Raw genomic sequence first — 25,592 nt, 5'->3', positions numbered from 1 at the left:
TGAGCAAATTAACTTAATTGGCAAAGTACTGTATTTGGAGTTGGGTTGGGTTAGTTTTTAGCCAGGAGAAACACTGTGGTAGTGCTAATAGACTGATCACTGCAGGGAAGGGAAAGGAAAGGACACCACAGCCTCATTCCTAGTGCTTGTGCCAAAGTTCAACATTGTCCTCATTTTTGCTGGTTACATACATTAACTTCCATTTTATAGCATTAGTTCCAGTGCATGAAAAAGCATATGCACTAATGACTGCAATCCTGTGCATACTCACCCCAGAGAATGTCCCACTGAACACAATGGGACTTAATTCTGAGCAGGGCCTGCTTACCCATAGGTGCTAGGGGTGCGGGCTCTCAGGGGCGCCAGGCCTAGAGTCCGTGGCCGAGATTTGGAGTCTGGGATTGAAGAGCCAGGCCAGCCGACAGCCGCTGCTGAGCGGCACAGAGCCCGTCAGAGTGCCGCAGGCTTTTTTGCTGTGGGCACTGAGGCAGCTGGCCGGCTCCGCCCTCCTGGGTGCCTGGGATTGGTGGGCCATCGAGAGGCCCACCCAGCATACGTACACTGCTCACACAAGGCGCATAGCTTCCCTCCCAAGCTATGGGGTTTGCTTTCCTCCTGCAGGAGCATGGGACAGTTGTGTGCCCCCCAAAAAGCTCAACAACTCTGAGCTGCCCCCCTACAAAACCTCAACAACTTTGGCCTGCCCCCCCTCCCGTTTTTTGCATCCCGGTGCCACATATGCTAAAGACACCCCTGATACTGAGGAAACATGCATAGCATTGTGCTCCACGTAGCCTAATAATGTCATGTGCTCCCACAAACCTTAGTCTGCTTTACCAAACGCTTAAAGTGGACTCAGAAGGTGGTAAGCACAAATAACACAAGTTTTAATTTACATTCTGTGTGTGTGTGTGGTGGGTGTAGACTTAGCTGAACTACTATTGTTTACAGATTTAGACTTATTTTATCATTCAATCAGTACAATTTTCAAATTTGGGGGATTGCAGTACCTCTAATTTGGGTGGTAAGTGAGGATCCAATGGAGGGAGGTGCTGAAGTAGGTAGAGTCAGTCTCCCAGAAGCAGTTTTAACAGGAAAACTAAGATGCCCTCTTAGTTCTTTTAAAAATGTCACAGTTGAATTAGTGCCTCAACCCTCAGACTTTTACACACAAAGAGAGAGAGAGCTGTGCAGGCTGGTGCTGTGCATTTATCGGCTTGTGAAATGGCTGCCAACTAGCTGGGGTGCTTCATAGGTACAGTAAGTTTAGAAGTAGGTGTTGGGGCAAAAGTAGATTTGACATCTACCATGGTCCTAAGGAAAGCCCTTTTTCTGAAGCTGAAATTGGCTTTGTGAGAAAATCCCCCATTCAAAACATTTGAGGAAAACCTGCTATAAAAAGATGTTATATGATATTTTGGTAATTCGTACACCCCATTTTAGAATAGGGAACTAGGGAACTGGACTAGAGTAGGGATGGAAACATGTGGTTCTCCAGATACTATTGGATTCCAACTTCTATCAGTCCTGGCCAGGATGGCTAACGGTCAGGAATTATGGGAGCTGCAGTCCAACAACATCTGGGATGACCACATGGTCTCCATCCTGGGAGAAGAGGCTCAGGAGATTTACTTTATCCTGCAACAATAATAAATAATAATTAAAGCAGAAGTTGAGTTTTCCCCATATTCCAAACCTACAGTCTCTTCCACATCATAAAATGGAAAACACTATGAGTCACTTCCAACTAGTGGAGAGTGGGCAAATCAGTCAGTGTTTCATGCATAGTTCTTTTTTAAAAATGGGGGGGGGGGAGTTTAGTTGACAAGGAAGATAAAGCAAGGGGACTGGTTGCCAGGATTTTAGCTTGTAAAAAAGGCCCTGGCCTTTTCGATGGGAACCAGCACCACATAGCACACAAAGCTCCCTATTGAACTAGGGATGCTACAGGCCTCTGTACATACTGCACATATACAGGGATCACGGTTTGGAATACAAACTGCTGGATCTTTTAAGGAATGGGGAGCAAGGACTGAAAAGCAACAGAGGCTTAAGAAGGAACAATCAGGTAATGGAGAATCAGTGGAGGCTGGGTATTCCAAACCAGTTTTTCAAGGTTTAAAGGACAGTATGTTATTGTGAACAAACCTGTCACATCACAAATCCAGTTACACTAGCTATATTGATTTCTATATAAGTGTAGGCATTACAGTTAATGTGATTTATAAAATATAAAACTATGGGTGTCATATTTAAAATATATTTGATTGCCAACAACATGTAATCTGTTTGTAAAAAATATCTGTAACACTTTCCTGGAAATCTGATGGTCAGTGTGTGTGCAGTGTAACCCAATACATTCCTGCCTTTTCTTATTTCTTCTGCCCACAGCCAGTAATTTCTCTAGGCTACGAACTTTCCTAGGCCTTGCGGCAAATCAGGACACATGGCACTTGCAGGCAGCCAAACAAGGTCCTGGCACTAATCTCTAAATTTACTAATTTAGTAATTATTTAAAACTTGCATCTTATTTTTCTAGCATGGGGACTTAAATGAAGAACTGGCTCTTGTATAACTACGGAGATTAATTTTCTGTTATTTCTTTCAGTACGTACTGACTACCCAGCTAGGGTTATACATGATAGCAAACAGTTGGATCCTATCCCAAGCAAAATATCCTCATGTTCTAGAGTGTATTCCTCTTGTACTAAATGTACTGGCAGGAGCTCTTTGGGCTTGTAGAAGGCACAGGCAGTGACTGCAACTTCCTACCAAACCAAATGGTTACAGTTGTGTGGAGAAACTGTTCTCATCCCAGTCCAGGTAAAGTTAGCCATGACTAAGTGATGCTGAAGGCAAATGGGGCTTAAATCTTAACCAGGTTTACTTGGAAGTAAGGTCCAATGGTCTCAACAGAATTTACTTCCAAGCAAGTTGTTCAGGATTGTCACCTTAGGCTGCAATCCTAAACACGTTATACCAGACTAAACTCCACTGGAACTCAATGGGCTTACTCCCAAGAAAATATACATATGATTGTGCCTTACACCACACAGATAACTTTAGCTGGATTTGGGACATGTAATATGAATGGTGTGTATAATTGGAAATACTGTAAAATCTTGAAATAGTCACCATAAAATTTTACTTTACAACTATTGTCATTTTCTTCCAATAGAAGTTTAAGATTACCCCCCCCCAAAAAAAACCTCCCCGCCCCCACTAAAAGTAGATGCTTTGAACAAAACCATTAAATTGGTTTAAAATACTTCAAAATCCCCCTGCTCTTTATCTTGCTCTTAAACAACCTCGTTGTTTTGCAAGGTAATGCTCCCAGCCTCAGTGAAATCAGTGTGTGCTTCATATTGGCTCAGGACTCCAGCTACTTTAAATGGTCAAATGGTGCATGTTTTAGTGCACACAGAGCATCGTGCTTGCTTTTGTGCTTGAAAACTAGGCACAATACACAGGGAAACTGAGCATGATCTCAGTTCATTTCAGTGGGGCTGAGTGGGGCCTGAGTGGTGGGTAGGGACTACTTGGTGGGCTGTTAGCATTCCATGTTAAATCGGTACAGTGCAAAACAATGTCCAGCACTGTCTGCTGATCCCACATTTCACTGCAGTGTGCACTAGGGAGAATGAATGGGAAGAAACTTATGACTTTTAATATTCCAGCCCTTTAAACGCTATGGAAGCTTTGGCCTTGGACTGTGCACCTTTCAAAACGATGAAAGCAATGGGGGAAACTTATCAAAGCTCAGTATATTTTGTAGAATATGCTTCAGATTTTGCCTGCAAAAGTAAACTCTGCTTTTATCTGATTCTCTCGACTCAGATGAACTATGAGGAATTTCGTTCACTTGTATGCACAATGAGAAACTTCACTGGAGTCAGTCAGAGCGACGGCAGGGGACACAAGTATGAGATTTTAAGAACAAAAGGGAAGTAAGTTATGAGTTGGGCATGTCAAGACAATCAGCTGCAAGCACGCCTCAGCTGCATGCTTGGCATTGTGAAATAATCCTTCAGATCTCAGTCCAGAGGCAGTAGAGCACAAAACAATCCATATATGGGATTGTAGTACAATGGGAGTGGGCAGTTATAGAAGTGGCATTGCTGGTACTATTCCCATGCTGGATAATTTGTGTCCTATTGCGTGGGAAAGAGAACACAGCTTGAAGGAGGAGGAGGGCTCCCATAACAACTGGCAGTTCCAAGGCAAATACGTGTCCGTGCACACGCCTTTGAATTTCACCTTCTTCCCACATCACCAAGTTCATCCGAAACAGCTTTCCCTAACCCAGTGCCCACCAGATATTTTGGACTACAACACTCATCAGCCTCCACCAGCATAGCTGATTTGGAGTCCTACCTTGTGGCAAAGTGGGAAGACTTCCTATGGAGGTGTTGGTGGTAAAACTTGACAAGAGGCTTCCCCAAGCTTTGTCTTAGGAAGAGTCAGTTCCAGCTCTCAGCGAGTCCCCTCTTTGCAGGCAGAGCATTGGTGTTAGAGTTGCTATATCAAATGGCTATGTGGTGAGGATGGAGTTGCATCACTTTTTATTATTGATACCATGGACACTAGGAAACAGCCAACTGCTGAAAGCCCTCCAGCGTACAACAGCTTTGCCAGTGGGGGAAATAAATCATTTCCCTAGCAGCAGTCTGTTGCCTTTTTAAGTTCTGGGGAAATGCAGTATCTGTCTCTGAAGAGGAAGCATTTCCTTTGCTTTTGTTGACTACAAACTGATCATCTAGACAGGACCTAAATTAATCTTGCTGGCCATTTACCATGTTAGATTTGTGTCCATTTGCAAAACTAGCATGAGTTTTTCTAGCGCATATCTCACTGTCAAAGCAAAATATAAGCACAACTGTTTGTCCTGTGATGATACAAAAAGAGTTTCTGCTTACAACAGATGTATAGCAAGCTATTGATGCTGTGGTACCATATGCAATCCAGCTTGCTAGAGCAAAAGCAGCAGAACTTTTGTGATTAGCTAACAGAAACTTGAATATTGTTTTAATCATTTAAACTTCAATAATTCATTAAACTTTAAGCAGCAGGTCTCTCTGGTCAGGTTTTATTAGCATGCTTCCAAATGAAATAAATTCTAATCAGTGTCTCTTGAGGGAGGCGAGATGGAGTTTGTTGCATTCAGAGACACAGCTCAGTTTGCGATGGCATATAAAATCCTTGCACGCTGAGTATGTCCAAGTAGTAAAAAGCTTTCATCAAAAAAGGTGGCGGGGAGAAAAATCTTGACTCATTTTCTTCAGGGTCTCATTACATATAAAGTCTCAGATTCCTATGCTGTTCTTCAGCTGCTGTTACATGACATTTTCAAAAAGCTGTAAGGATCTCATGATATTGTCATCCTGGAAGCAATGAGAAAATAAACCATGCATATTTATATTGCATACACAAACAGCTCTGCCAGGCCTGGAGAACCAGTAGAGATGGATTTCCCCCCGAAGATCCATAAATAAACCTTAAGTTGACTATGGACGAGTCCATGTTGTGGCCTGCAAGCAGCAATGGAACAAGGCTGTAAGCCTTGAGGTTGCACAACTATCCCAAATTTGTATAGAATCTAAAGTGTCAACTGGATCTTAGTCATGTAAATCATCATTTGCAATTAATCAAGTTCATTTCATCAAACTATAAGCTAAATGCCATTTCCCATTTCATATACTTACTGTAAATATATATGAATCAGTTTGTTGAACTAAAATCTATGTATAGACCTGCGCCATCGCTTGACTTGAAGTTGCTGCCTTTACATTTAAATATATATTATATACCAGGGTGAGGAACGTCAAGTTGGGGGGGGGGGGGAGAGAGAGAGCAAATATGGCCCTCCAGCCCTCCCTGTATGATCCTCAGGATTCTCTCCAGCCAGCACCTCCCCTTAGGCCACACATCTGTCTACACACCACTACAGTTCTTTGGCTTGGATGGAATGTTCTTTTGAACTGTAATAAAGCCCCTTGCTTGCCTGGGTGGAGAGAGATGGAACTGTGGAATACCATTCTGGTGACTTGGGAATGCCTCCCCACCCACCCCAAGGATTCAACTGAAGTTTAGGCCAGAGAGAGAGAGCGAGAGCGAGAGCAAGAGGTAACAAAAATGGAAATGGCCTTGTACTGTAAATGCATAGTTAAGTCCCTGGAAAATAATAAAAACATGTTTAAATGAGTGCAAATGTACCAGTGTCTATGGCCAAAACCAATTTCCATATGAAACAGCTCTGAATGCTATGCATTTTCTCCTATTTTATACATGTTTCTAGGCAAACTTGCATATCACCCAGTGCTATATACTGCCAGCCTTCTGTTTTTTTTTTCATTCAAGGCCCTGCTTCTGGACTGTGATACACTGTAAACAACTTGGGCTGCAATGCAGACACAAATGCCAGCATGAGAATTTTGCTTTGACCTGTGCGTGACTTCATTAGTACACAAGGAGTCAATTAGGATTGACTGCTCTCATTCCCTTTCCAAGATGAGGTACCTTCTCTCCTACTGAAGGCTTCTTAATTAATAAGCATATTATTATGCCGTATTATTCCAAATGACATTAACCTACTGTGACCATGGTGATCCAAATATGCATATCCAATTAATATAGTAATATAAAATGGAATCTACAAGCAAACTAAGTGCAGAGTATGGAGAGGGTCTCAGTGGCTCTCTAGAGTTTTAGGCAGTGGACATTCCCTGGTCTACCTGGAAATGCCGGGGATTGAACTAGGGACCTTTTACATGCAAAGCAGATGCTCTACCACTGAGATATGGCCCTCCTATAGTTTACCTTCCCTGTGGCGCTTCCCATTACATCTATGTGTAATGTTGAATTAAAGAACAGGGGAGCAGGGGAGCAATCAATATTCCACTAAAGTCAATTAGTTTCAGTGGAGCTGGGTGGTATTCCAGATGTCTAATTTTAATCCTCTTTCTTAAAGCCATGTGTTCATTTATTTCACGTTTATCTTGAGCTTACAAAATACTTATATTTTCAAAATTTCAGAGACATAAGAACCATATAAGCTACTTTTTCTATTTCACCTCCCAGTTTGCACAAATACAATCTTCAGTACAGAACATATCTAGGCAGCTGCCACTAGTTCCAACTTATACCTATTTTAAACCCATTTTGGGGTCAAACACTGGGGTTCCGATTGATTTGCTGTACTTTGCATGAGTACCTTCCGTACAGAACTGTTCAAAATCCATAGCAACCTCTTTACTAGCACTAATCAAAATGTCACTATGTGAACAAGTCTTCAGGTTCTGCATAATTCTTCACTGAGCAAAGAATTCAGTGAAGTGCAGGGTGGGTAAAGCCTGGTGTCAAAAGCCATAAATGCTTGAGATAGATTGTTGAAAAGAAACAGTTACAGACTCAGTTAGATTAGGATCTCAAAGGTTTCAGCTTTCTAGATATGGGACAGGCTAATTGCGGATGAGCCCTCAGGAATGCTGAGGCAATTCCACTCACACCATTTCCATTTTTGAGAGTATAAGGTATCATGCATTGTTTTGCATTGGAACCTTCCACCAACTTTTAGTTTTGCTATGGTTGCAGTCTTTTCTTCATATAGAAACTAAAATGCAGCAGCTACTGCTTTCAGGAATCATCTGGAAATTGTGATTTCAGATGAGCAGAGAGATGGAAATTTGGGGAGTTGTTTCTCACTTCTAGGTTAGTAAATATATAGCTATAGCTATCTCAATCTCTACCTGTATATCATCATAACACATGGAGAATGTTTGCAATAAGTGGAGGTCTACAGAATGAGTAAGAGAGCCTTGCTACTCTTAGTGTGAAATAATAAATACACCCACAAGGGGATAAATCCCACTAGACCTTTTTCTAAGTATGCATAAGATTGCTCAGTTGCACAAACAGTTCAGAACATGACTTGGACATATCCAGATAATACAGATATATGGCGTTCTCTGTGCACATGTACACAATCCCTTTATCTCCAAATTGCAACTGTATGTGCAGCCCCAATTGTATGCAATATGTGCACCGTGTCTTCCCTGTTCTTTCTACCAGTGGTGAAGTGCAGCAAAGAATCCTGAACTTCATAAGGAAGTTCACCTGTAATGGCCCAGTCGAAACCCGATGTTCTGGAGCTCTCAGCTTTTGGGTGAAGTGAAATCTGAGCTTTCTGGCATGAGACAATCTCTTGGTTAGCTTTACTATAAAAGGAAGTCTTACCTCCTGACACGACTCAATAAACTCATCCAGAGTAACGACACCATCCTTATTTTTATCCATTTTCTGCAATACAGAAAAATACAAACTCTTTGAGTTCATAGCACTACTGCATTTACAAAGTGCAGTATAATATAGCACTGATAGGATTCATATACATATATGTGGTTTGCAGATTTAAACAGATTCCATGCCCAGACACAAAATGACTGAAAATATAGTAGGTATGTGAGTTCAAACATAAGGGAGATATATGTGCACTAACAAATGAAAATTTACCTGGAAAAAAACTTCTACGTGCTGCCTTGGAGCATCATCTTTCAGCACTGGGTAGGTGTATTTGCCCATCATATCATAAATTGCCTTTACTATATCCATCATTTCCTGGAATTGTGACAATCAAAGCACAAGGGAGACATCAAACAGGGCTCTGGCAATGAGTTGACTCACTAACATTTCTAGTATTAACCTTCAACAAAGAGAATGCAGCTAGTTTGTGGGCATCACCCTTATTCTGTGTTTTTTTTTTTGAAAGCCCACACACAAAGGAATAGTGTTGCTGTGCTTTAGATCTAAATATCTATGATTATACCATATTTTGAAATCTAAAATACACAGAGTTTTCCACATTTACTCCTTAATCACCCTCAAGGAAAAAATTATGCTTGGTAGCTATGCATTCTATGGATTATTATTATTATTATTAACCTGGGAGCAAATTTGCTCTGCAAATGCCATCTGCTTCTACATCAAGGTAGACCTGGTGAATATATCTGAGAGTTTCAATAGCTTTAAAAAAGTAGTTTCTATTTGTGTTCCTCTGTATAAAGTGAAATTAGGCTAATGAACACCCCTCTCCCTGACTGCTTATCTATCTATCTATCTATCTATCTATCTATCTATCTATCTATCTATCTATCATCTATCTATCTCTGCAGTTTCTTGTATACACACATTACTTTTTACTGACTGTAAAGTGTGCTTTTCCACCAATCTTTTCTAATGTAATACTAAAGACAAGCTGGCTTAATTTACCAAATTATCTTCACACATTTTACCATTGGCTACTGTGGTGGCCATGACTTGAATCCGATTGTAATTGAAATAAAAAAATAAAAAAAATAAAAAATGGTCCAGTAGCACCTCATAAACTTAGTTGGTCTATAAGGTGCTACTGGACCATTTTATATTTTTTTATTTTGACTGTGTCAGACCAACACGGCTACCTACCTGAATCTGATTGTAATTGTTTGTTTCTATTGTTTAAATAGAGATGGCTAGATAATCTCTTGAATAGTTTGATTTGAATGTAGTATATGGCATACATTATGCAAGAATCTACACTAGCATTTGGGTACAGGGGTCTGGCTTTGACTGATTTTGTAAAGGAAACACAATTTTCTAGGCTGCCCTTGCCGATTGCTGATGTCTCATTCACCACCATGATCAAATTCAACTAAGGTATCTGGCTTCTTTGATGTATGTAGCAAGCCTTATGAACCTTAGACTGTTCAAAGAAACACAAACACTTCCTGGCACAGCTTGTGGCTCAAAAGAGATAATTAGTTCATGTAATTTGTTGAACATATTGAGGGAGGTTGTTGCCATGAAATCGGCGAAGTCGTTAAGGACTAAAATGGCCAAGTTGGCATATGGTGTTCCATGTGCTGTTAATTTATCTGTGAGACTCATTATTACTGTGGCCACAAATGTGTTGTGAACTTGTTCCCTGCTTTCATCTTCTTCCAAGGAAACTGGTTGGCGAGATCTAAGTCAGACATTTTGTTCTCTCAAAGTCTTGTCTCTGGCACGGTATGTCCAACAATTGCATTACTTCCTGTTTTCTTATTCCTCCTGTGTTTGCTAATGTCATATAGATGTGTTCTCTTTGAGATTCAACCAAAATTAAAGTGCTTCAGTTTTACCTAGAGAGTTATATATTATACTTGAATTTGTTGTAACTCCTGGGGTCTAGGGTGAGGGTCCAGGTAGATTTAAAAAATAAAAAATAAACTCATAGCAAATACCTATTATTTAACATGTATCAAAAGCCAACTCATAATTATTGTGTGTGCGTCTTATGGAGCAAATGCAGGCTGCGCAGCTATCCCAGAAGCCAGAACAGCAAGAGGAATTGCTGCTTTCACTGCGCAGCGATCCCTCTTGCTGTTCTGGCTTCTGAGATTCAGAATATTTTTTTTCTTGTTTTCCTCCTCCAAAAACTAGGTGCGTCTTGTGGTCTGGTGCGTCTTACAGAGTGAAAAATATGTATGTTTTAAGATGAGCAGCTGAACAACATTTTCCAACCCTCCATTTTCATTTCCTTTAAAAAGCTGAATAGCTGCCACTGACTCACCTCCTTGTTTATATAGCCATCTTTATTTATGTCATACAGATTAAATGTCCATCGTAGCTTTTCGTGAACTGTTCCTCTCAACAGAATGGATAGTGCCATCACAAAATCCTTTTGACAGAAGAATACAAATATATTTTAATTGGGGCAGAAAGTTTTCTCCAAGTCTCTGTATAGAAGTGTGTGTCTTATAATATGTTGCCTTATTATAACATTCCCTTCTCTGCAATAACATTTATTTACACCATTAACCATCCCTTCATTAATCCTAAGGATACAGCGATGTGACTTGATGATTCTGCCTACCAGCCAAGTCTCAGTGCCTAGTTCCATACCTCCCCCACATACATTTTAATCATTTTTCTTCATCTTCATTCCAGGGAAGAGTTTTGTTCCAAAGTGGACTCTTTTCAGCTCCTGTCCGCTTTCCCCCAACAATATGTTTAAAAGTTGTCCTGCTATCTTTTTATTTTAAGTACCAACAGTCTGGTTTCATTCTGGTTCAAGTGGAGTCTGTCCTTTTTGCATAGGCCCAGCTTATCCCAGATTTCCCCCAGTGCCTAACAAATCCAAAACCTTCTCCCTGACACTGTCTCATCAACACATTGAAACTACAAATTTGTGATAGAGAAAGCTACCTTCTAGGTTCTGGCTTTCAACATGCTACCTAGCAACCTAAATTTTGCTTCCAGGATCTTTTAACCACATTACCCCTTATCTTTGGTGCCAACCTTTTCACTTCCATGGGGCTTGCATGGGGATGGGCTGTATCAAGAATGAGAAGACAACATGTACTGGATCAATTTCTGTTGGTTACATTAAGTACAAGCTGCCAGGCCTACAACACTTTTCTTCAGAGACATAGAAAGGAAAAGGTTTGGAAACTATGATGTTCAGTAAGATGATAGAAAATAATAATCAGAACAAACTATTATTCTGTTACCTCAAATTTCACAGATCCATTCTGTGCTGTATCAAATGCATTAAAGAGATAATGGGCATACATACTAGCATCTGAAATAAAACACAGTAAGAGGATGTATTGTTAAAGAAATTTAAATAAGCATATGTACAGCTGAGCTGAATGTTCTCCTGGTTAATTTTTCAACTTGAAAGTAGTGATTTGAGAGGGGACACACCCAACCTCTTAAATCCTACCTTTCTCATACCTGCTCACTACTGTTCACAGCCTCTTCTCCCTTTGCTGCTGCTTCTGTTACCTTTCCCCCCACGCTATTCCATGATTTCCCAAGTAATCCCAGCCAGTTAGAGATCAGATATCTAGCCATTTGGCTCTTAGTCACTAAACAGAATATGAAGCCAATTTTGAGAGAGAGAACAATGTTTCCAATGCATATGGCTGACCATAGCCAATCAAGGCTCACAAAACTATTCACAAACCCTTTACAACTATCCTCTCCAAAAATCACCAAGATAGACATTTCTAATTCTAATTAAATTATTTTTATGAGCATATGCAAACTGCAGTCATACATGCAATGCTCACAAATATTCTGATATTATCCAAAATTATATTCAAAATTATACAACAACCATATCATGAGCATTTTTAAATCACGTGTGGAGTCAGTTTTGGTTCCATACTTTAATGTAGTGGAGGAGCCTATCAGCCCTGCATTCCAACCCCTCTATAGGGAGATCAGTTTTCTTAAGCTGATGTGCATCATTTTTGTGTGACTCATCATTTCTGAAATTTGAGCTACACTTCATAGATGGAATGCTCTCCACTCACCCCCATGTGGGAAAAACTGTGCATAGATCTGTTTGAACGTCTCTTCATTAACAGCTCCACTAGGACATTCCTGTTGGAGGGGAAAAAATGAGTAAAAAACAGTTAAGATTTCATTTGCAATTCTGCCTGTTCCCAGACACAGCATTCATATCCTTATACTGCATTCATATCCTTATACTGCACACGTTCTGTACAGGATGTATGCTAGCACCCAAGCAATCTCTTGTGGTACTTTCAATCAGTCCTGTCCCCTGCCTTCTATCAATAAGCAATGACTTTTGTGGTTACCAGACAGTAAAAAATTAAGTGGAAGGGGGTTCATTGCATAATTCACTCTACTGCACATATCTGGAGAAGATGAAAATATCTGGAGATTTTCATCTGGAGAAGATGAAAAAAATTAATTTGTTCATGAAACACAAGATTGTAGAGACCCCTCCCCACCTCAGGCAACAAACTTCCATTTGATTCCCATCAAATGAAAGCTACAAGAATCAAGGCAAGTTGGGCTGTCTGGCTAGAACAGGGATAGCCAATGCAGTTCTCTCCAGATATTGTCAGACAACTCTGAGAACAGGACTGTGGACTAGATTAGGTTTTTTTTACATTCTTATGTTAGCTCCTGTCAATTCCTTTCAGCATGGCAAATGGTCAAGGATGATGGGAGTTGCATCTGGAGGGCATTACATTGGCTACTCCTGGAATGTACATTTTGATGTCTCCCAAATTACCTCCATGCCTCTGTTAACAGGATTCTGGGTGCAATCAACAGGTGGTTACTGTTACCTTTATGCTCTTGTACTTGCTGCTAGAACCAAAATGCTGAACTAGGTAGGACTTGGTCTGATTTAGCAAAGTGACTTGCTTTTTCTTCTCTTATTGGTGTGCCAATATTAACTAAGGCCCAGTTTATTCAGTTCTCTAGATGGAATGCTAGGGAGAATGCTGTATGGCTGGGCTTTCAGTGCCACAATGCAATCAGTCTCACTGACTCAGGATAAAGTACCACATATACGTGCCAGAATTAACCACTGATTCAATGTTATTGTTAGGTTACTTTAGATGTGGATTTAATGGTCTTACAAGGATCCACCTCATTAGATGGTAATGCATAGTACTGCACTTTAAACTGAGGTAAGCCAGCCTTGCTTACACTTCTGTTTATTCTGCTGAGTGGGCCTGGGCTTCTGCCCCAAAGTCCTGCCCAAACCAACAGTACCGCCAATGAAACCTGAATATTTTCGTTTATCATTTCTCTTTGCATTTCTTTTATGCTATCCTTATTCCATTGCTACTACATCCAGGTGGATGAGCTCTAATGCAGTCTGCACTCTAATGCAGAAAACTTTTATTATTATTATAAGCCTGAATATCTAGGGAACATTTGGAAGCCCGAATATCTAGGGAGCAGCATTCAAAAGCAGCATTTTATCTTTCAGCTATTTAAATATCTTTAGGGCAAAAGATGCTTAAATAGAAGGGAATGAAAAGAATGAGTGAAAATTAAAGTTAATCCCTCACTTGGAGGCACCACAAGTGCTGACAATAACAATAGTAAAAATTGAAGCGCTGAGGAGTGAAAGAGAGGCTTTTGAACAAGCAGACAATGAGCCCAATCCCACTAAAGCTAAGCACCATTAAGTCCCATTGGTTTTCCTGGGAGACTTAAGGACACACTTAACCAGAATAAATCAACAAATACTTTTCAGAACAGAAACAGGAGAGAATATTTATTTTGTGACATCACTGGTTCATCATCTGCTGAAAAAGCTTCCTATGGTTTTATGGCCAATATCCTCCATGTCAAGACAGACTGAACCAACATATAAAAATAAAGGAACTTAGCCATTCAGAATCTGGGGTGAAATTAAACCCCAATATTAGTCATATAGATCCACCCATATATGCAGAGTTGGAGGGAGAGGTTTGACAGACAGACAACACAGGGGCCGATCCTGATCTAGCATGATGGATAGGGAGACAATCATTTGCCTCAATTGCAGGCCTGGTCAGAATCGGGTCACTTACACCTCCCCCATCCACAAGGATAGAGGCTTCCACACTGGCTACGCCCCCCCCAAGCTTTCAGTTAATTATGGAACTCTGTCCCATGTGTTTCTCCCTCAGATACAGGAAAAAAGAATGTCAGTATTGATAGCAAAATCAGAAGTAATTCAATCGGACTCAGCCCTAGATAAGCGAGTATAGGGCTGCAGCCTAAGTGACCCAGTCATCTTTCCTTTGTATTGATAGCCCAGAAACCCTGTGTCTGTGTATGTACCATTATGGAACAAAGGTAGATGCTGATCTGTTATCTTGTCACAGTCTGCAGCTTGAAGTTGTTCTACCATGTTCTAATTAATATTCTCACTTGTTACGAGAATATTAATTAGATCTGGTTAATTGATTAATTAAATTAATGGGATCTGGCTCCTCCCAGATTTTGCTGGTTCAGCAGACTTTATAGGAATATTTGCCACTAGAGGCCCTACTGCAGGGGTAGCCAATGTGGCACCCTCCACATGTTTTGGACTTGTACTTCCATCAGCCCCAGGCCACCTGGACAAAGACCAGGGACGTTGGAAATGTAGGACAGGTTTCAACTAACTAGCCCCACTAGCAGAAGCCCATGAAAGAACTTATGCTAGTGCAACAGGGCTTTCTTCTATCTGCTCCCAGCAGCAGCAGCAGCAGCACCCAAAATTGACTGGGGGTGGTGGTGTCAGGAATTCCCCAGAAAGAGGAGAGGTGGTATTGTTCCATATCGCAAGCTAAAAATTGCCATAGCACTACATTGAATTTGTCCCATAGTCCGGGGGGCCACTAGGGGCGCATCAGAAGATGGCTGACAATAACATCTCTCTGACCCACAGGGGGTAATTAGGAGGCTGTGATGGGAGTAAATAGCCTCCCTACCCCCCCCAAGATTGGGGGGGGGGCTGCCCTTGCCTGCTGTGCCCTATACCACCCCCGAATTTGTGGGGATGGGGGCACTAGGCAGAATGCCCTCCTGTGGATCTCGGTGCTCCTGGACACTGTCTCTGATCCGCGCCACTAGCTGCAAGAACTTCAAAAGGAACAATTAGGAAGAAGCGAATGCACATATTTCAAGGAAGGAGGGGGAATAAAGACTGCTAACTGAAGAGTTCTCTGATAAACAAGACGAGTCGGAGGAACAAGAATCAATCATGAGAAGATATGCCAAGACTCGGTATGGCAAAGGGACTGGATGGGGGAGGGGGAAAAAACTTTCCTTTCTTTCCTCTATGTGATTAAACAAGAATCCCCCCCCCACAAGTCAGAAATGCCATTTTAATGACTTAAGCTGTGGATTTACGACTGTGTGGAGATAAATTTTCTAACCAAAGCATGATTTAAGAAGAGCGTGGAAGGTTTAAGAGCTCTGGAATGACGCAGTTAAAAAATACCGTCGCCATATTGGCAAGCTCTGTCAGAGGACTTGAGTCTGGGAGGAGGAAAAGAGCTGTTTTTATATTGTGGGTGAGACTCCTCAGTGGGACTTAAGAACGACAGATCCTGAGATTAATGATGGAAAGAGCGATGTTATTTATGAAAGTGATGATATATGGAAACCATCTCGATATGAGGATTGGACGAACGGAAAAATCCACACAGGATATAATTGGTGTTTTTCTGCTTAAGGAGATTATCAGAAGAGATCTTAAAGAAAAAAGAAAAAATATACGAACAAGATGAGATGTGGAAACAGCAAGATAAGACTGGATAGAATTATGAACTTTATTTGGACTGATTTGGATATGAACGCAGTAGCAAGAAGATGATCGGAATCCCCCCCCCCCTTCGGATCTTGAAATATCGGTCCCCTCAACAAAAAAGTAAAATTCGGCTTTGTAATTCGGAATTTATGTGATGTGATTTGATTTGATTTGATTGGTCGGTTAATAATTTTTTTTAAAAAAAAGAATTTATCCCATAGTCCAGAACATTCCTGATATGATAGTATCACTGTCATGCATGCACAACTAAAATGTTTGATGTTCTCCCTACATCATTTTTAAAATCATTTTTTATAGTTCACTATGATCTCTGGCAATATTTTGAACAAAACCTTCTGGAACAGTATAAAAAGGCAATCTGGCCATTGATCATCTAGTTTCAGCTTTCTGTGACTGGACTGCTTTCAGATGCATCTGCTAATTCCAATTCATTTGTACCTAAAATGATCACAATTTTGTTTCATAAGACCCAATAATGCTCAAGAGACCTCATTAGTAGGGGAGAATAACTTAATATGGCTGACTTGCCAGGCTTATTTCTTGTGAAACGAAGCAGGTATGCCCCTTAGTTTGATTTCTACTGGAGGCTGCATAGCTATTTAAGACTTGCTTATGAAGACTTTGATTAATCTTCTGTCTGGTTAACACACAATGCATTAATATAACTTTTTTAAAAAGTGTATACACAAAAAATAATTAGGGTGTTCCAGTACTCTTCCATCATTCCATAGTTTAAGCGTTCACAGAATTGGGGTATCAAAGCTTATAATGAAAACATGCCCCTATTTATTTTGCCTTTTATTGTGAAATAACTAATGGCTACTGGATACCTCCCATTTATTTCAATGGACTCAACAACTTGAAGCCAGTTCCGCTTACCAATTCACTCTTACCTATGCCTGCTTCAAACGCAGTAGTATTTACTTGGAAATTGCCATTCTTTGTTGTTCATGCACTTTGTACAAGGGATCGACATGAGAAGTGTGGAGGAAGAAGTGGCCTGGTTCGCACACAATGCAAAATCATGGTTTATTAAACTAAGGTTTATAAACTTTAGTTTAGCACTATGTGTGAGCCCTGCCTAGAACGTAATTATGCTTTATTTGCTACCAACCATGACCAAAAGCTATGGTTTGTTATTTGCTCACAAGTCTTAGTTTTTTTAAAACTATGTATTGGCATTTTTTGAAAACCCAGACCAAGGGTTTGTTTTGTCTTAGTCATTATTGGTTTGACACCCTGTCCCAGATGCTGATAACCCTGTGTGTAACCCTTTATCAAGAGACTGTATTGCAAGAGGATAAAAAAATGAAAGACTTGCATACTCTCCTCTTAATGTGCTTATTCTCTTTCACCAATTTTGATTTTTGGAGTGGAGCCTGTTCTCTGGCCTCAGCAATCAGTGTTTTCCTTGAATGAACTGTTTTTGACTATGTGGCCCTTGGCTGGTCCCACACAGACCATGAATTTTAAAACAAAACAAAGCACAATTACACTGCATGGCTTTCTTGGCTAGTCTGCAGATCTCCATTAAAGCGCACACCAATTTTTTTTAGCAGCGTTCTGCTACATGATAAAAAGTCAAACTAGGTATATATCTACCCCTTCACTTATTACAATTTTCTCTCCCTTTCCTTTCCTGCCAAAACTAAGACTGTGAGCTGCTTGAAGCACCACCTACACATGTCTTGATTTGCTTATTTTACTTTGCCATATATATATCCCACCTTATTTCCAAGGAGCTCAAGGGGCATACACGATGCCTCATCACCTTCTCGTTTTTTATTCACAACAGTAGTTTGTGAGACAAGAGGTCAGTCACTAAGCTTTATGGCTAGGAGGGTATTGAGTGTTGAATAAATGGCAGATACTGTGAAGTTTTTCTGATCTTTCTTTTTAATTAAAGGAAGTATAGGGTTTTAGGTTTTCCTTTGCTTGTATGCTTTGTGTCCCTCCAGCCCCATGTCAGATGACTGATTTAGTTTATCCAAAGTTAGAGGCATTGCACAGGGCATGTATCATTTAAGTCCCATGGCCTTGAATTCAATTCAGCAATTCAATAGTGGAAAGGTACACAATAGAGCATTTTAAAGGGACTTCCATCTCTCAAAGAGATATCTATTAATGTACTCTGATCTTTTCATATATGAATGCTGTTGACCTATTAAAGATAACAGGCCCAGTAATAATTCCTGCAGTACATGACCCTTTCAATCAGATTGTTAATTCTGCAGCAAGACGCAAAGAGAAGAGGCACTGTATGTGACATAAAAACTAGAGAGAAATGTATTCTCAAAAAATATCAATTTTATCAGTGTCCATTTTTGCTCCAGCAATCAAATCATTTTGGTAACAAATTTGAGGTTTATATTATTTGAATTACTACTTTGGTGGGAGTGGGTATGTTATTGGTTTACCATGTATTAAGATCTGGATCTACCTTGCCACTGGAAAGCTTTGGAAAATGAAGCATGGCAAAACAAATCCTTACTGTAAGAAAAATCAGGATCTGGATATGTAAATCAGTCACATGATGACCTCAACTCAATCTACTTCTCATCAAATAAAAGTGGTATATAAAAGAGCTGGTCTTTTGTTTTCAGTCTCTGGTTATCTTAATTCATTTCCGACAGTTCAGTTCTCAAGAGTTCTGTGCTAAGGCAGATATGTGATTAGATGGAAATGTCCGAGACACCACCCATGAAGCAGGAGCCAGGGCAGGGGGAAGAAGAAGGGGTAGAGCTTTCAGGTATGGACAAGGGGGCTGGTGGAGGAAGAGGCTGATCAGGTGAGGGGGACTGGTGAATCCCTGCATCCCCTGTCCCACTGTCTCCTAGAACCAGGAGGAACTTGATGAGGGAAGAGCAGCAACAACTTCCATGCAGGAGAAGTCCTAGATTGCATGCATGCAATCCGTCACAGGAGGGCATACAAGCAATCCTCTGTTTGTACAGGGGTTGCATTCCAGGCATCCGTGCATGTCTGTGTGGGCCCGCAGAAAGTGTTCTGTCCTGTACCTGTTCTGCCCTTTTAGTGACATTTTTAAAAAACAACAACCAACTTCCAGATTTGGTGTCGTGTGCATGCATGTGAGATTTTATGTAAATCAGTCATTTGCTGTATAAGCTCATGGTCCCACTGTTGCTGAAATTGCTTTGTAGGGCCCAGACCTGTGGACAGCTGCCTAGAGGCTAGAAGCATGTGCGTATCCAGAACACTGTGAGAGTTTCTGTAAGTGCTTATTTTGTTGATAAAGAGTTAACTATTAGACATGTGCATTTCTTGGAGGGGCGAGCCAGGACAAGCCATACTCAGAATAGATCCAGTGAAAATAATGGGCTTAATTACATTAAGTCCATTGTTTTAATTTATTCCCTCTGAGACTGTCTTAGGGCTCATTCACACTTCACTTGTTTGTCCCCTGCCTAGAAAGCACGGGTCCAAGAGGCTGCAGTATTGCGGGATAGAGGTTTAATCCTTTCCTTCTCTGGTCCCAGTGAAAACTGCCTCTGCCCCCAAACTACTATTACTCCTGCACCCAATACAAATAGCAGCTTGGAAGAGGTGGTTTTCTGGCTGGCTGCTGCAAACCCACAACCCGTATAGCAAAACTCTTAGCACTTTTGAAAGTTGGGCATAGACCTAAACAATCTGTATAGAATATGCAGCTCCTACTTCTTAAATCAAAGGGGGAGGAAGGAACATTACCTAGATGTCCAATCCAATATATTTAATATTGACAAAGATTTTAATTAGTCAAAATTAACTGTGAGAACATTAAGAAATAAAAGAAGTTTGGAACTATAAACTGAGCCATTAGGAAAGTGAAGCCAGAGACAAAATTTGCTAACTAATTTGTGAGTAATTATGTATTTTGTGTTTTTATACTGTAAACTGTGCTGTGATTCTTGGATAAAGGGTGGTACAGTGGTACCTTGGGTTAAGTACTTAATTCATTCCAGAGGTCCGTACTTAACCTGAAACTGTTCTTAACCTGAAGCACCACTTTAGCTAATGGGGCCTCCTGCTGCTGCCGCGCCGCAAGAGCACGATTTCTGTTCTCATCCTGAAGCAAAGTTCTTAACCTGAGGTAATATTTCTGGGTTAGCAAAGTCTGTAACTTGAAGCGTATGTAACCTGAAGCGTATGTAACCCAAGGTACCACTGCAGTCGGGTTAAGAACTTTGCTTCAGGATGAGAACAGAAATCGTGCAGCGGTGGCGCAGCGGCAGCAGGAGGCCCCATTAGGTTAAGAACAGTTTCATGTTAAGAACAGACCTCCAGAACAAATTAAGTTCTTAACCCGAGGTACCACTGTAATAATAATGTCATGAAAAACATTAGAATACTTATTATTCCTGCTCTAAAGCACATTAATGTGTATGCAGTATTCATGTAACCAAGGCAATATATATTCTCAAGTGCTGATCATTTCACTATCAGTGCTTTTGCATTCTTACGTTTTTGAATCCTCTGTAAAGCACTTGAAGTTCCTTCTTTGTGAAATTGGTTTGTGCCTCAAGTTGTTCTAGTCCTTCTGGCCGGTAACATACTGTGGTCATTTCCAATTCATCTTCAACTTTATCTAAAACAAAGACAGAAAGCTTTATTTCAGGCACTACTCTTGGATTTCAATATGTGATGGAAGGAGTTAAATGTAATACTAATTAATCTTGAAAATAATATGAAACACTAATAATAAAATATAGCGTCGTATTCATCCAGTTTCATCAGAAATGAAATCAAAACTGACAGAAGCCATACCTCACATTTCTCTTTACGTTCACCTGTATTTTTACAACTTATTACTGTACTCAAAAGTTAAAAACCTTAAGTAGTTACAATCCAACACATTAAAGATATTTTATAATACCTTAAGATGCTTCCAATTTGTTGACAAAATAGTTTCCCTCAATACAGAGTTGAAAATATTCCACAGCATGCAGTAATATTTTAGAACAATTGTGATATCACAAAGTGCAATAGGTGTAACATGAAACCAGACATGCTTAAACATAGTAGACAAAAGCTGTGATCCCAAGCATACCTTCATGGCAGTATATACCACTGAAACTGATGCAACTTGCTTCTAAGTAATATGTTTAGGATCAGGGTGAACAATGTCTACACCGAGCAGGAATGGAAATTACTCTTTTTCTTTTGTTGTTCAACAAAAGAATTTAAAAGGTTGAAGACACAGCCAACATGATGTCATTGGAAGATCAATGGAGATTCACCTGAGTTCCTGTCTAAAGTACATACATATTTTTCAGCTTACAGAAGCAGCAAGGAAGTAATGGAGTGGGGTAGTGTACGCTGTGCAAAATATATTTTCACTGATGTGAACGGTACATGAAACACAAGAACACTGCTATACCAAAAAGTCTGCCTTCCAAGCACTATTTGCCAACTTTTTATTATTATAATGGCCAGGGGTCATTGTACTTGTGTCTATTACTAAATATTTGTATGTGTGTAGTTTTGAATGGTGATTCTGACCTTGCACCCTCTGCCGGCTCAGTGAATTTGTTTCCATCAACTCCAGCCAGTTAATAACCTGGCTTGGGTTGATAATCAATAATCATGGATGATGTAATCCAGCAACATCTGAGGAGGGCACAGGTTCTTGACCCTTGCTTTGACCATGCACGTTTAATTCTCCAAGCCTATTTTCACTGTAAAACCCCAGATCTCCCTCTCTCCCACGCACACGCACACACACAAAATTACTTCACCCTGCTTGTCTTGCCAGCTACAGCAGTTCTTCTTGCTGCCAAGGTAAACTGGTGTGTAGGTATTCCTCAGAGCTAAAACAGTTGTTTTTAATCATCCCATTTGCTCTCCTTCTAACATTTTCATATTTAATAGTGTCCCACTAGAAATATTGGCTATGAAGAAGAGGGAGGAAAGGAATAAGACAGGGGGAAATTGCATGTGCGCCCCTGGGGTTTTTGACATAGCCTGCTGTGCCATTAGAAGAAAGTGAGCCAAACAAATTTAGAGGATTCCTTTCTGTTCCTGGTGAAAATGGAGGGAAACAAATGCAACAGGCAAAATGCAAGCCATTCTTTAAAACTGACAAATCATTGCTTAAAAAATGACCATTTGTCCCAAGTCCCCAATAAGCACCTATCAAATTCCCTGCCCATTTCCCTTTGTCCTGTCCTGAAACAAAATCATATCATGTTGGCTGGGGGCAGAAGAGATTCCCTCCCTACAATTCTTTAGCGACAAAGAAACAACACATATCAAAACCCCATTGCCTTTATTTAGCTGTGTCTGGATGTAGGAAATTCCAGAAGGGGAGAGACACAGATGCGGGGTTTACAGGTAGTCAATCCAGCCTTAGGGAGTGGCTCAACAGTTAGCAAAAATGTTCCACAGGTGCAATGTCCCTCGTGGCTCCAACTCAAAGTTAGGAACATCGTCACCTCTGGTCTAGCAGTATGGCTGTTCAGTTGTCAAGGGCGCAGGAACCTGCCTGGAAAAGTAGGTTACGACCCCAAAGAGGAACAGCGACAAACATCCTGGTTACTGCTACCAGTCATGAGGTTGGATTTACCCCGTGCGGATAATTAACCTGCAGAGATTGAGGCAGATGGACCTCATAAAGAATAATGAACAATAGTCACCAGTGGGAACACATTTTCCCTGAACACAATAGCTGGTTGTGAGAGGGAGGAAAGGAAGATAGAGTAGGGCTACTAGAGTGCTGTGCTAGTGCTTATGCATTGGTTCCTGCCCTCTGTCGCCCAAGTAAAATGTAGCAGAATGTTCCCCTTTGAGTCTGTAACAAAACACAGTGGGTGCAGTGGCTGTTTGTTCTGTTCCATATATTGGAGCTGCGCTCATGAGTGTTTTACCAGCTGTATGAATGCATAAATGTGTTTGGGAGACACTGCTCCTGCAGTTGGGGTGGGTGTGTTACAGTAACATAATTCCGACTAGACACAATGAGTTGTATCCAACTAAGTCACAGCAAAACTTTCCCTCCCTCCCCTCCCCTTGTAACGCCCCCCATCCATTCTATGTTCTGGGGGGTTATCCAAATGCTTCGGAGCAGATTTGGGGGTAGTGTAAATGGTGCATTGGCAGATGAGATGACGGGGAAGTTCTGTTGCTGGTGCGGAAGTTGTTCCACCCATAAATGTGGATAAGCCCTTAATCGGAGTCCACCCACAAGTTACCTGACTGTTTGCCGGCTACCAAATGTTAACAAGCCTACTTTTCCAGTAGAGAAAGAAGCAAAACCAATGAAGTAAAACAAGCAAAAAGGTTTGATGGCTTTGTTCTCCCTGTTGATTTAATTGAAATTAGATTTTGGCTGAAATTCTGCAGAAGGGAACTGTGCATAGGTCAGTTCTGATTTCCTAGATGAAGCATGGAGCCAGAAGTCCAAGGGAAGTGAAAAAGAGGGTGCAATGTTCAGTCTGCTACCATATTCAGAACACATTTTCCATTATACACAGCCCTATAATGCACAGGAGTCACACAAGTAGTGCACAAGAGGCAATGCTGGTGACTTAGGCTACAGGATATATAACGCCATGTAGGTGGCATAACACACAGCAGTTGTTGGTACCTAACCATAATGTTCTTCTAGTTCATTCTAGGTGTGGCTGTATAGATGCGGCATGGCCCATAAGTTCATAGTCCTTCATCAGCACAGGCATTGCATCGGGCATTTGAGTCACTCTCATTCATTATAGGCTGCATTCTCAGTGACTTGCCTGTAGAGTCAGTGCTGCTTTCTCTAGAAAGCAGAGCCAGGGCCTGCACCTATGGCCCTGCACCCTTGGTGGGGACCAACCCTACCACTCCCTAGTTGCCCCCCCCCCCCCCGCGCTTGCACAGAGACATGTGAGACATTATATGGTTACCTTATTTTTGGTGACAATAATGCACCCCTACTTTTATGTTTAGGCTGGGATCACATTATGACAGGGGCTATTACTGAAAATACATTAGGAGATATCCACCCTGAACATCAGCTGTATTTGCTGATTTATTCACATTTATAGCATGTTCACACCTTCTGTATCTCATCAGCAAAACCATCAAAGCTTTTGTCTCCTTCTAATTGCACTTAGATCTTTTACAAGTATGTAGTTCAGATATTTCACACTCTCAAGTGTCTCTCATTTAATACTTGCTTGTCCACTCCTGAGACAGCCATTAAAGTCTTTCTTGTTCCCTTTAGTGGCTTTCATTAACACTAGCTTCCCTGCCCTTTAATCCCTCCTGCACCCAATCAAGTCTTAATTGACTCTACATAATTTTATCTGGTTACTTCCAGCTATTCTAATTTGCAATAAAGCATATTCTGTGGGCATCAAGGCCTTTTCTTGAAGCAGTTATCATAGACACCATAGCCATTCAGTCGGTGCCTCTTTCCTTTTAAATTACACAATAGAGTAAGAAAACATTCTGGCTTGGATCCAAAGAAGCACCAGCATAAGGGGAGGGGGAAGGTGACTTTCCCATACTCTCTCCTCCCCTGGGTAACCCTCCAAACCGTCTGGGGAAAAAACAGCAACTCTCCTGAGTGTTAGGGGATCCTGATGAATGAGGTGGAGGTGGGTAATTGCCAAAAATTTCCCTCAGCCCCCTGTGTCCACCTCATTTCGATGGATTCTGCAAATCCATCGTCTTGTGGGGGAGGTGAAAAGTTGCTGGAGAAGGGTGTGTGGGAAAGCCACCTACTGGCAACCTCCTTCTTCCAGCAGTTCTCCAGATCCAAGCCACAATCAATAGCCTTCATATTACGGGGTAGTGGTGTGGAGGGAGACAGGTAAACAGAATGTTGAAAATTGTCATTCAGGACTGCAACAAACCAAATGCATTTCTCCATTCAGGTATCAGTACAGTGGTACCTCTAGTTACGAACTTAATTCATTCCAGTGGTCCGTTCTTAAGCTGCAACCGTTCTTATCCTGAGATGGGCTTTTGCTAATGGGGCCACTGGTGCGCGATTTCCACGTGCATTTCCACGGGCAAAGTCTGCAACCAGGAGCAGCTACTTCCAGGTTAGTGGAGCTCGTAACCCGAAGTGTGCATAACCAGAAGTGTTCATAACCAGAGTTACCACTGTATCTGCATCATTATAATTCTTTAAATGGAATATGGTGATTTTGACATAACAATAATGTGCCTTAATTAGAAATACCAATGAAAGGGAAAAGTATCAGCCTTTTTCTACCTACTCGAACTACAAATCTTTGCTGCTGTAAAGAAGTTACTTACCACTTCCAGATCAGTCTTCAAAACTAGTTCCTATTAAAAGAAATTCATTTCACTGATGTGGTCCGGCACAGGCATATTGGAATACAGACAAGAGAGGAGAGCAAAAGTCATCTAGTTCTCCTGTGTTCAGCCAACCTGTAGTTTGGATATTGCCAGCTTCGACTGCTGTGAGAGCCAGTGTGGTGTAGTGGTTAAGAGCGGTAGACTCCTAATCTGGGGAACCGGGTTCACGTCTCCGCTCCTCCACATGCACCTT

The 25,592-nt window shown here is 41.0% G+C and overlaps 1 protein-coding gene across 13 annotated transcripts in view; it reads right to left on the bottom strand.

The window, feature by feature from the left end:
- Positions 1-5,070: 5,070 nt before the first annotated feature.
- Positions 5,071-25,592, bottom strand: part of KCNIP1 (potassium voltage-gated channel interacting protein 1) — a 565,439-nt gene continuing 544,917 nt past the window's right edge. For 12 of the 13 annotated variants that reach the window (XM_083482878.1, XM_083482877.1, XM_083482869.1 and 9 more), the window contains 7 exons: positions 20,554-20,678; positions 12,336-12,405; positions 11,526-11,596; positions 10,586-10,693; positions 8,509-8,613; positions 8,233-8,295; positions 5,071-5,381 (listed from right to left, as the gene is read on the bottom strand). In XM_083482878.1, the coding sequence (XP_083339004.1) occupies positions 5,334-5,381; positions 8,233-8,295; positions 8,509-8,613; positions 10,586-10,693; positions 11,526-11,596; positions 12,336-12,405; positions 20,554-20,678 (590 nt within the window). In that variant the 3' untranslated portion in view covers positions 5,071-5,333. Of the gene's footprint in view, positions 5,382-8,232; positions 8,296-8,508; positions 8,614-10,585; positions 10,694-11,525; positions 11,597-12,335; positions 12,406-20,553; positions 20,679-21,140; positions 23,088-25,592 lie in introns of those variants that run through there. The other variant, XM_083482871.1, reaches the window with a different exon arrangement.

This window comes from Podarcis liolepis (assembly GCF_965112155.1).
Source record: "Podarcis liolepis genome assembly, chromosome: 2".
NCBI lineage: Eukaryota > Metazoa > Chordata > Lepidosauria > Squamata > Lacertidae > Podarcis > Podarcis liolepis.
Note: the sequence above shows the minus strand (reverse complement) of the source record. Positions and strands in the feature narration are given on the sequence as shown.